At 43.0% G+C, this 12,470-nt stretch overlaps 1 protein-coding gene across 4 annotated transcripts in view; it reads left to right on the plus strand.

Moving 5' to 3' along the window:
* DCAF17 (DDB1 and CUL4 associated factor 17) overlaps positions 1-7,970 on the plus strand; it is a 31,608-nt gene extending 23,638 nt beyond the window's left edge. For 3 of the 4 annotated variants that reach the window (XM_066634726.1, XM_066634728.1, XM_066634727.1), the window contains 4 exons: positions 143-230; positions 3,878-3,961; positions 5,659-5,814; positions 7,453-7,970. In XM_066634726.1, coding sequence (XP_066490823.1) covers positions 143-230; positions 3,878-3,961; positions 5,659-5,814; positions 7,453-7,644 — 520 coding nt within the window. In that variant the 3' untranslated portion in view covers positions 7,645-7,970. Of the gene's footprint in view, positions 1-142; positions 231-3,877; positions 3,962-5,590; positions 5,815-7,452 lie in introns of those variants that run through there. The other variant, XM_066634729.1, reaches the window with a different exon arrangement.
* The last annotated feature ends 4,500 nt before the right edge of the window (positions 7,971-12,470 follow it).

A 12,470-nucleotide genomic window follows, 5' to 3' on the forward strand; every position in this document is an offset into this window, starting at 1 on the left:
ATGCAATAGTGCTTACAAACAACACACATCTGCATCTATTGTACTACACAGAAAACACAGAATAGCAATTTGGAGAGATTTTTTTTCTCTGAATTAGGCCTTCTAGTGTATGTGATTACATGTTTTTTCCTCTTCTCAACAGAGTTTTAAAGCTGAAGGAAACTGAGAATAGTACAGAACAGCAGGAAGTTGCAGAAGACTTTATCATTGAAGCTGACAGGGATAATAATGTGAGAAAATAAGAAGAAAACTGGATAAAAATAATCTGTTATATTTGTAAATCCAATATGTTGTAGAAGCATTGATCTAATTAGAAAGTCTGCCTAAATGGGACAAATTACCATCACAGCATAATCCTATGCATGTTTATTCAGAAATCCAATTATGTTCAATGGGGTTTACTCCCAGGAAAGTATGTATAGGATCACAACCTTAGAGCCCAATCTTATACATATTCATTCAGAAACAAGTCCCATTATAGTCAATGGGGCTTACTTCCAGGTACTTGTGGGTAGGATTGAAGTCTTAGCGTGGATTTGCACATGCATCTTCATCCCTCTTGACTAGCAGATGTTTCTCAGCCATTTCTGATTTATCTTCCCCAACAAAGCTTTTATTTTGCCTAATGACAAATTAGACACAATAGTTTTCAGCTAAGACAGTTCATAACCATGGCTGAAAGTTATCAAATAATGAATGTGCAGTGTGACTCAACTGTTAGTGGTTGTAGTGACAGGCATCCTCAATGCTGGGCAGAATTTCTGCATCGAGTAAGCGAGCGAGTATAAAATGTCTTCAAGTGATCTGAAAGGTAAGTGGTATAGAAACAGACCTTAAAAGCAATAGTCAGTGTTGGAAAGACCTGGAAGATCACTATGAAATATTAACAACTTGCATTTGAAGCTGTGATGTTTCTCTGAGTCATAATTTTAAACGCAGTTCACAAACATGGGCACAAGGCAAATTTTTTCAGATACTTAGGCAGTATTGAAAAGCACATGATGCTACATGCCCAAGATGTGGTGATGGCCACTAGTTTGGATAGCTTTAAAGGAGGATTGGACAAATTTATGAAGGACAGCTCTATCAATGACTCCTGCTTATGATGACTGTATGCTACAGATTTAGCAGCAGTATGCCTCTGAATTTCTGGTTGCAGGAGAGCTAAGTGTGCCTCTCCTGCTTGTGAGCGTCCCTGAGGTGGCTGTTGGGCTACTATAAGAAATGCTGGTGTAGATGCTGTAGGCCTGCTCCACAACTCTTATGTTCTTCTTTGTATTCAGGTGTAGGTTGCTCCCATTTTCAGGCTTTTTCATGCATGTACGTGTTCTAAGCAGCACTAAAACTGGAGTTTTGAACCGAACCTTTGTTTTGAAAACAGAATTTTAGTTCTTCATGTGTATGGTGGAAAATTTGACATGTGGCCAGAGTATTCAAATAAGGTTTTAGAAAACGCAAAATGTATTTAGGGGGGAGGGGTTCTTCTACTCAGTCAGAAATATGACCACAAAAGCTTGATGGGTTTCACCTTCGCTCTGTCTTGGTTTCCTATTCCCATGGCCCTGCTTCTAGAAACTAGTTATTTATTGATTCATGGCACGAATGGAGGAGACGAAACAGAGAAACACTGATGATTGAATCACAGAGATGGTTGACTGGATTCAACTGAGAACACTCAGTATCATATATTATCAAACAACATGTTACTCTGAATAACCCAGGGGTCGGCAACCCGCGGCTCCGGAGCCACATGCGGCTCTTTCAGCTGTTTGCTGCGGCTCCGGAGTCCGGGTGAAAGTGGCAAAGGGGGTGACAGAGCGCCTCTCTTTTGGCGGGGGAGGGCGCGTGCGGAGGAGGGGGAGGGAAGGAAGGAGCGAGCCCAGGCAGGCAGGAGCACGAGGCGGTTCCCCGCTGGGCGCCCGGTCTGAATGGGAGCCAATCGCACGGCCACAGCCCCTGCCAATCATTGGCGTCCCTCCAATCCCACCCGCACACGGTCCTGGACTGGGGTTCCCGGCCGCGTGGCTCAAATGTGCCGAGCTCTGCCAATTGCTGGAGGCCAGATGGAGAGGATGGAGGCGGAAGTGGCATCGGGGCATGCAGCAGACAAAAGAAGTTAAAGAGCCGCCGCTCCGACGCTCCGTGTTGGGGAAGGTGGCCATGCTGGGTTCGGCGGTAGGCAGGGGCAGGAAGGCCACAGCCCGAGGGGCCAGCTCCGGCCTCGGCCCAGCTGGATGGGCAGCGCCCAGGCATGGAGCCCACGCTGAGCTGCAAGAGGAGCCCCAGCCTGCACCTGGCTGCCCTGCACGGGCAGTGGCGTCGGGGGCTTCCCCCTCGCCCACCCCAAGGACCCGGGCATTGTGGACCCAGCAGCGGCCGCCCCCTTCGGGCCCAAGCACATGGCGCTGAAGCTCAGCCCGGCCGGCCCGGAGGTGCCCTTCACCTCCGCCTCCTCCCAGCCCGGCGTCGGGGTTGGCGGCCCCTTCGCCGCGGCGTCCGGGAGGGAGCCCGCGCTGCGGCGGGGTGAGCAGCAGCTGCAGAAGCACCTGGCGGCTGCCAGCTCACTCATGTTCATCTCCTCAGCGGGCACCTATGGCCTCGGGGGAGAGCCGCACGCCGCCGCCTTCCCTGGGCTGCACGAGCCCCCTGCCAGACCCTCCGGGGGCCCCCACCCGCACAACGGGCAGATGCGCCTCTGGCTGGCCGCTGCTGCCAAATTTTTTTAAACATAGTTTTTTGTTTTCTCTGTAGCAGTTCATTCATTTCAAAAATGCAACACACTATAGTTTTTTTATACATAGCATAAAGGTAAAAAAAACTATATATGCAGTATTATCTTCATTTTAGATGTCAAAAGGTTTTTGTGGCTCCCGAGGTTTTCTTTTCTCCGGAAAACAGGTCCAAATGGCTCTTTGAGTGTCTAAGGTTGCCTACCCCTGGAATAACCCATCCGTTTTTTAAATGAATGGATGCATGCATTTGTTACAAGAAAAAAATAATATAGCTAATAAGGAGAGAGTAAGAAACAGTGTAATAGTGCTTCTAAGATGATATTGAATAAATAATGGCAAAGAATATTACACTCAGAAGACCCAAAATTGCTTCTTTTGCTATAAATACCCAGCACAGCCAAAAAGCTACATCTCTGGAGAACAGTGGCTATTGCCTGTGTTGATTCTGCAGTAGTACAGAGTGTTCTGTTGACTTCATTGTTCTCTTGGATGCTTTGTAGTGATGCTTTAAGTAGTAGTCAGTATGCCTCATTATTTTGAGAGAAAAATGAAAACCATGCGTTAATAGTTGGGCTCTTTTATTAATTTCTGCAGTGTCATTACATACAATTATTCACAAATGTCTGTGTGTTTTAAAATTATATATTTGCTTATGATGAATAGAGTTTTTTAAACTTTATCAGCAAATGGTATGTAATAATATTATGCCTGTGTTTTCTAGATAATATTGTATGCATTTTCCAAATATTTCTGATATTTTAATACCATTAAGTAGTTTGTCCAACTGCAGCGGCAACTGTAAAATTTGGCATCCGTGTTTAGCTAAAAATGAAAACATAGTGTTTCTGTAGTGTTTCTGATAGCACTACCTTTAGTTCACTCTTGATCTAATTTAGCGCTTTTCAAACAATGGGTCTAGGACCCACCAGTGAGTTGTGACCCAATTTTGGGTGGTTCACAGAACTGACAGTGCCGATTAGGTTATGTGCATCTAGGGTTTAAATAAGCTGGTGGGGAGCACTGCTGCCCCATAGCCACACCCCTTGTCATTTATAAATCAGGCAGCAGCCTGTAGGGCCTCTAAAAAATCTGAGAACCACTGATCTAATTTTTCTCCTCCTATCTCCCCATTTCTAATTGCAAAGGTTAACAACTCTACAACAGTGACAGCTTCTGGCCGAGTGGTGAAGAAGCGTTTTAAGTTATTGGATGATGACCCAGAACAAGAGGTAACTTAAATTCTGAGGCAGTTGGCAGAAATGTGATCTTGAATAAGGCAACCAGTGAAACGAGCCATACTGGTTTTGTAGTGCTTGCTTGTGCATATTTTACTTGTGCTTGTGTATTTTACTCACAATAACATTTTAATTTCAGTGTCCTGAAATATATTCTCTAAGTTCAGTTGAAAGTGAGGCAAACAATAATTCATATCATTTTGAAGTGCAAACCTCCTTGAACTGAATATCGAATTCTTGCTCCAATAAATAAGAAGGCCTTCCGCTCATGGAAGGCATCCTACCATTAACAAAGCTTGCCTTCTGTGAATGGAAGCTCCTCCCAGTCATGGAATAAAAATTTAAGATTGAGCCCTTCATTTCCTAGTCAACTCCTTAGCAGTGAGGACTCTGCCATTAGACACCTGGAAATATAAACCTTTTTCCAAAAACAGTTTTAGTAACTGAGGCTGGTACTGTCTTGGATATCCTGAAAGGAGATATAAGGGATCTAATTGACTGGTGAGAATCTTGATGATTTGAATATCCAGTTCAATTACACACTGTATTGCCTGCTACTGATTTCATGCTATTTGAGAGCCTTCGGTTCACAGGAAGATGATATAGAACACAGGAAAAACAGAGCCAATCTGAGCATTGTGCCCTCTGCATCATTAGCAGCTATTTTTGGCAACCATTTTTCACCCTCCATCAGGAACTGTAGCTGAAATGACACAGCCGCAAATAATTCTAATTCCTTTGCTTCTGGAAACCATTTCGAGTTTTGTTTCCATGGAAATGAATATTGTCTGGGTGAAAACATGGCAAGGGTTCCTTCATAGCCTTTAAAACCTGTAGATCATTTATATTCAGTTGCCAAATTTTTAAAAAGAAAAAGAGAGAGGTGAAAATCACACAGACAGGGAGAGTTTTACCCACAGTGTGCCTCCTGTTTGACTTGATAACATTTTGCCCTGAATTTAATAGCAGAATGAATGCAACAGAATGTTTAACAGTTGATTTCAGGATAAAGCTCTTAAGAGGTGAAATTCTCAAAGTCATGGTCCCAGTTGCTTAATTAAAAATAACTTCCTCAGAAACTAGTTCTATAAACCAGTTTATATATGTATGTCAGTTGGAACGGTTGTATTGACTAATATGGATTTCAGACAATCACCAGTATCTAATAGTGCCAATTGAGAGCTTTCAGTGTACTTACAGAGGTTCCCATCCAAAATGGTTTCCTTTTCATTTAAATGGAAGGAGCCAATCCACCTGCATATTTTGTTTTTGTATACACAGCTTTGAACTGGGTTGGGGGACACTATCTAGAACTGTCATTTCAATAACCAAAGTAGCCCTATTTAGCCCATTTTTGCCTGGCCCACAGGTGTACACATTTGGTCCCTGTGGTGTATATGCAACATTGGGCAGAAATGACTTAACTTGCCATCTGTACACTGTCAGGGCAGTTGGGACATATAGAATGAAGATGATCTTCCAGAGACCCTGGGAGAAATGCATTGAAAAGATGTCAGCTGGAGAGATGCCTACAGGTTCTGCTACAAGCAATAACCACTAGTGAGAAAAGCAACTGTTAAAAATCTCTCTTTTACATTTTTCTTCCGTCTTTTTCCCTTCTAGGAAGTATTTAAAGTGTAACTAAAAATGGTCATTTGTTGTTTTGATGTAACTTCATATTTTTTTAAAAGACTTTTAAAATGGTGGACTATGAAGATGAATTGAATTTACTGACCGTTGTGACAGTTACTCAGATAGGAGCTCATGGGACAGCTCACCTTGACTTCCGCTGTAACGACCGTGGGACGCAGATTAAGAGCATTCCTTTTGTAGAGTCTTGGGATGTGGTGAGTAGAATTCATTAATTTTAGTTTTCACTAACACCTCTAGTATCCAGCTGGCTGTGTCATTCGAATTCTCATACTGAACTCAAGGGTCTCATACTGAACTCAAGGGTCCAGTAAACATCCCATGTAGTAAACTCACCATGCTATATCTATTCTTTACCAGGGCTGAGGTCTGCAAAAACCAATCCCTTAAATATGCAAGCAGTACTTCAACAATTTTTTAAGGCAGCTATTCCACCTGAAGTGTGAGAATAGAACAAATAGAGGTGAATATTCCTTCTAATTGCAGCACAGATGCAAGGAAGCTGGACTTTCCCTGCCAGAAGAAAAAAATCATATTAGCTTTTGTTTTTTGATAAGTCTCTACGCACCATAATAGCCCAATCCTAAATTTCCCTGCACCAATGCAATGGTGCAGTGTGAGCTATGCTGCTTCCTACAGAGGAGTTCAACTCCTTTGTCTCCTTGCCCTGGGGAAGTCCCAACCACTGCTATGGGTCAACTTGGACCCACACCAGCGATATAGCTGGTACAAGTCCAAGTTGGTCTGTGTTAGCGGATCAGGCCCAGGAAAAGGGATTGTATATGGCACACGCCAGCACCACTGATCCTGTCCCCCCTCCTGGGCCCAATTGACGTGTTTTTTTCTGCACCCTCCCAACCTTCCCCCTGCCCCTATGCTGCACAGCGCAGAACTTGCCTGCTCCAGTGGGTGTCCTCTGCTGTGTTGGTGCGTTCAGGAAGGCTCTGGCATTTCCACCAGCACACTTAACACCATCACAAAGTGCTTTCCAGCATTTTTGCGCCAGCAGAGCTCACACTCCATCAGCGCTAATCAAAGGACAGGAATGCGTCATAAGAAAACTTGTATCCACAACTTATCCTACAAAAGATGTATTTGAGGGGACAGAATCTCAGTCTTCTCTAATGTGAAAACAGAGTAATTTGTTCAGTGCTGACTAGGTCAGACTATGGAGAAAATGATGTTTTGATTTCAGATTTACTTGGGAACTAGAATATGCTTTTTGTTTTTTTTCCAAAAAGGGGTCTAGCTAGAATCAATGAGACTCATGGGATTTTGGTGACCATATCTATGTACCTTGGCTATGCTTGGGTAGCATTTCAGATACTGCAAAACTCTTTCCTCCTTCTCCATCCCCACTTCTATGTTTGTTCAAATTATATTGAACAAAAAAGATTGCATCATTTGGCAGCAATTCACTTACTCTAGAGTACTTGTGTAGGTCCATCCAAGTCAGTCTTTCAGGACTATTCCAGAGTAAGTGGACTGAGGATTGAAGCTTATTCAAGTTTATATGTGAACTGCAGATTACCACCACATAACTTTTGTCCCAATGAGCCTATAACAGTGTTCACACAGGCTTCTTCATTCTGGAGTAGAAACAGTGCGCAGCCCCTTCAGACAACTTTCTATAGTGTGGTGATATAAAATGCAGACTGGCTGGTAGAGCTATTTTTGGTAATTTCTCTAAGCAAATGTTTAACATTATAACCTGCTTACTGCAAGATGATGTCATGTCTGAGGTGTTTATCACCACAAAGAGCCTGTATGGAATATGAATGCCACCTTACCTAGCAGAAATTAAAATTATTATTTACCTTGTTCTCTTAATGCAGACATATAGCCATGAAGTTTATGTCGACCGAAATATAGTGTTGCACATTGAACAAAAGCCCAACAGAATCTTCAGCTGCTATGTGTATCAAATGATCTGCAATAGTTCAAACGAAGATGAAAACTTGAAGAAGAAGAAGAAAAGAGGGCAACAGCTTTGTAAAAAACTGGGGAGAACTTTTGAGTATTTTTAGAATAGATTAGCATACCCTGAAGAGTGCAAAAGTATCACACCAGCTTTCTCTGACCATAGTTCAGTTTCCCTAATGCTGTGTGATAGGAGAGAGATGCTCAGCAAAGCAAGTAATTCCTGCTTTGGGGACGATGGAACAGCTTCCCAAGTGTAAACAGAAAATGTTCATTTCTAGACCTACTCTAGGAGAACATCTGGACTGTCTCATTGAAATCCAAGGTACCTCCACTGCCAGCCATAAGAATAATCCCTTTCCTGAAGTTGTAAACAGAATGGAAATTTTCTACAATATTATTCACACATTGGTAGAAGTGCTATTTATGCTAAGAGAATAAATTTCACATTCCTAAGCTTGCCTCCATGAATATTTTTTATTTGCCTCATTTCACCTGCTGTGTGCTGAATGGATGGTCTGAAATTCAAGGGGTATTTGTAGCACCTGGGCCACACAAGCAAAGTAAGTTATATAAGAACAGGCAGACAGAAAAGTATTTTTATTCTAAATTATTTAAAAACATCATTTGTGCAAAAAAACTTAGTTGAGTCTGGCATATAACATCTGAAATAATGGAGAATAGACAAGTTCATTAAATGTGCAAACTGAATGCAATATCTGCTCCTGGCCACCACAAATGATGAAATATTAATGCCTTACTGTCAATATACCATAGTAGATTCTTTTTAACTGGCCTGACTTTTGCAGGTCTCATTATAGCAGTGTTGTAAAAAGTCTCAGCAATGTCTTCATAAGTGAAATGCATTTGTATTGGGCACTCTCATTTGAAACATGTTTGGGAGGAAAAACATCTAAAAATCATTAAGAATGTTTAAAAATACCCCATGTACTTCACAAAATGTGTGAGGAATACCTCGTAAAACATGGGCCACCATGTGCATTTTAGTAAGTCTACATATCTACCTCTTCACTCAGTTACTCTCTGGCCTACCTCTTTCACTGTGCAACTATTCCATTTGTTGATATCAAGCTGAATGCTACTGAAAGGCCAGGCATGTACAAAGCTTGACAGGACTCAAGCTGAAGCATATTTATGTATCTCATTACGGAATCAGCCAGCATAATTTATGTTTGTCACTGTAGTTTGTTATGGTAAGGGTGTCAGCCAGCCTTTGTAATTTGCCTGATGGACTGACTCTTGTTGTTGTTGCAGAGGCCATTCCCTATTATATTTCAGTCTATAGCGGGCAGTTATGATGGCATTTGGAAATATTTAAGCTGCCACACTAAGTCAGAATAATGACTTTGGGGCACACCTTGTTTTTTCCCTGTGGCAATTCCTTCAGAATTCTGCTATCAGGATGATATCATATTATACCTAATATGATATACCCTCAGTTCCTTCCTCCTCTATACTCTGTTACTCATATGCTTCTTTCCTACCCTGTGTTGTTTTTGTGGAAACAGCATATAAGTAAATAAATTGAAATTCCATGAGAAAGTGATGCTGTAACCAAATGGAATTAGTACTACACCTAACAGACTGCTTCCTGTTCTATAGCCTATCACAAACATCAAGATTCAGAGTGCTCTTAGTAGCTGAAAAATGTGCAGAAAGGTGTCCCCACAGATTGCCCCACAACTGTGGAGCTTCTTTGTTGTTGGGAGTGACACCATGTAAACAACCTGTTGCAAGGCCTTAAAATTTAGGCTGAGCCCAATGGTAGAGATTCAGTTTTGAAAAAGATGTTCTGGCTTTAGCCATTCTTAACATATGTGTAATGTTAGATGATCTATCCATGGTCTTTGAAATGAGGTGGCCTACACATTCAAATACATAAAAATTGTGTGCAGAAGTATTTTAAAATATCCTGGGTCAATTCAGATTCTTGGTGCAGATTCTTTCAGAATGCTGAAACCTCATGTGAGATTTTCTGCACAAAATATGTTTCAAAAAAAATCAGGTATGCTCACCTTCTTCTTCTGCCATTTCCTCGATCACCTCTCAACCAGCATTCCAAATCTTATGGGAGATCTGAGCCAGCATGTCTGGGCCCAAGTTTGCTTTACTGTAGCGAGATTCACATCACAACCCCACTCTTGGAAGTAACAGGATAGACTGAGCAGGCTGTTCTCAACCACAACAGCTAGAGGGCACAAGTAGGCTTTGGCAGCTATGTGTCATGTACATGGTATTGCTAGCAATTGCTGTATATGTGGAAGTTAGCCCTGAACACAAATAAACCCTTGCTTTCTTATCATGACATGATCATAGGGTAGACTGCATCAGATCCATGATGAACCTGATATTATAAATGGGCATGGCTTACAGTACAATCCTAGGCATGTCTGCTCAGAAGTAACTCCCACTGAGCTCAATGGAGCTGATTTCCAGGTAAGTCTGTATAGGATTGCAGCCTGAGGGCCCAATCCTACCCAGCTTTCCAGCACTGGTGCAGCCTCAATGCAGCCCTGAGGTAGGGGAACAAATGTTCCCATGCCTGGAGGAGGCCTCTGTGACTGTTCCTCCCACCATAGGATGCAGTGCACACCCAACTGGCACAGCTGCACCAGCACTGGCAAATTGGATTGGATTTGGCCCTAAGAGTCTGCTACAAATTGGGACTTTTCTGGGTCAAATCTTGTCTTTGCCATGAACTCACTAGGTGGCTGTAGCCAAACCAGACCAGCAACAGGACAGAAATAATGAAAACACTAGCCCAAGGCCACCTGACACTGAGGTGGCATGCCAAATGTTGCCCTTCCCCTTACACAGGGCTAATACCAGGCTGTTTTGCATTTTAGGCAAGGCTGAATGAAATAGTTTTTTTCATAATTAATTTGAAATGTTAATAAATTTTCCATAGCACTGTCATGGCGTTTATCTTAAAATAGAATTGTCAGATGCATGTTTTACATGTCCTAAAGAAATTAGTCTGTATAAAATAGTGGCCCTCAAAGTTCTATGCCCTAGTTGGCTGCCTAGTTGGCCTAATGATAGCCATGGCCTGGCCCTTACACAGTGATATATCTATTCCTCCCAGCTGGTCAGCATTCTCCTCCCATCCTCACCTACATTTTCTTCTCTCTCTTCCCATTTTCCTTTTTCAATCCAGGAGATGAAAGGAGAAAGAGATTCCTTTCCTTCCTGGCTGGGGGCCAGCCAGTGGACAGAGACAGGTAACCCCTATCAGTTTGCTGTTTGAGGCAACTGCTTCATTTCACCTCATGGATGGGCAGGTGCTACATACCCAACAAGGCTATTGTAAAGATGACATCAAAATGATATACATGAAAAACTGTGCTTGCTTTAAAAAGTATTATATAACTACTAAACAGTGGCATATCAATGGGGGGGAGCAATCTGCTTGGGGGGGCAGGGTCAAATACTCTCAAGGTGTCAAGTGTGCCAATAAGTGGCTGGTAGACCTTTGAGAGGAATTTTATCAAGACGTACAAAGTTTCCTTTGGGCCTCTTCCCTTCTCCATTGGAACATAATTCCAGTGGTTCTCAAACTTTTAGCACTGGGGCCCACATTTTAGAATGAGAATCTGTCAAGACCTACCGGAAATGATGTCATGACCAGAAGTGACATCATCAAGTAGGCAAATTTTTAACAATCCTAGACTGCAATCCTACCCACACTTACCCAGGAGTAGGTCCCATTGACTATCATTGTTAAAAGCATATACAGAGTAGCCTGTTCAAAGTACAGGTCTGTAACATTTCCCCAAATGCAGTCACATACCATGGTAGCTCCAGACTGAGAGCAAAGTCCAGCTGAAATGTCTGCGTGACTTCCTCTTTGCCGACGAAGTAGCTGTCACTACCCACTCTGCCAAAGATCTCCAGCAGCTCATGGATCGTTTTAGCAAGGCCTGCCAAGATTTTGGACTGACAACCAGCCTGAAAAAAACACAGGTCATGGTTCAGGATGTGGACTCACCTCCCTGCATTACAATCTCTGCGCATGAACTGGAGGTTGTCCATGACTTTGTGTACCTTGGCTCAACTAGCATGTATGCACTGCTGAAACAGAGACGCCTGCGTTGGCTCGGTCATGTCGTGAGAATGGATGATGGCCGGATCCCAAAGGATCTCCTCTATGGAGAACTCGTGCAAGGAAAGCGCCCTACAGGTAGACCACAGCTGCGATACAAGGACATCTGCAAGAGGGATCTGAAGGCCTTAGGCATGGACCTCAATAAGTGGGAAACCCTGGCCTCTGAGCGGCCCGCTTGGAGGCAGGCTGTGCAGCATGGCCTTTCCCAGTTTGAAGAGACACTTGGCCAACAGTCTGAGGCTAAGAGGCAAAGAAGGAAGGCCCATAGCCAGGGAGACAGACCAGGGACAGACTGCACTTGCTCCCGGTGTGGAAGGGATTGTCACTCCCGAATTGGCCTTTTCAGCCACACTAGACGATGTTCCAAAACCACCTTTCAGAGCGCGCGATACCATAGTCTCTCGAGACTGAAGGTTGCCAACAACCATGGTAGCATGAAGTCTAATATATTAAAAATAAAATATTGAAATGAATGGGGACCCACCTGAAATTGGTTCGTGACCCACCTAGTGGGTCCCAACCCACAGTTTAAGAAACACTGCCACACAATAATTGGATCATAATTTCTACAAATTAAGATACATAAATCTACGGTATGTAGGCTTACATAAAATGTGAACACACAGTATATGCACACATTTTCGGAGACCCCAGGAAGTTTCTGGTTTCCTTAAGGGCTAAATCCTATCCAATTTTCCAATGCTGGTGCAGGCGTTCCAAAGGGGTGCGTGCTCCATCCTGTAGTGGGGAGGCAGTCACAGAGGCCTTGTCACTGTATGGGAACATTTGTTCCCTTACTTCAGGGCT

The sequence above is a fragment of the Tiliqua scincoides genome, chromosome 1, assembly GCF_035046505.1.
Source record: "Tiliqua scincoides isolate rTilSci1 chromosome 1, rTilSci1.hap2, whole genome shotgun sequence".
Taxonomy (NCBI): domain Eukaryota; kingdom Metazoa; phylum Chordata; class Lepidosauria; order Squamata; family Scincidae; genus Tiliqua; species Tiliqua scincoides.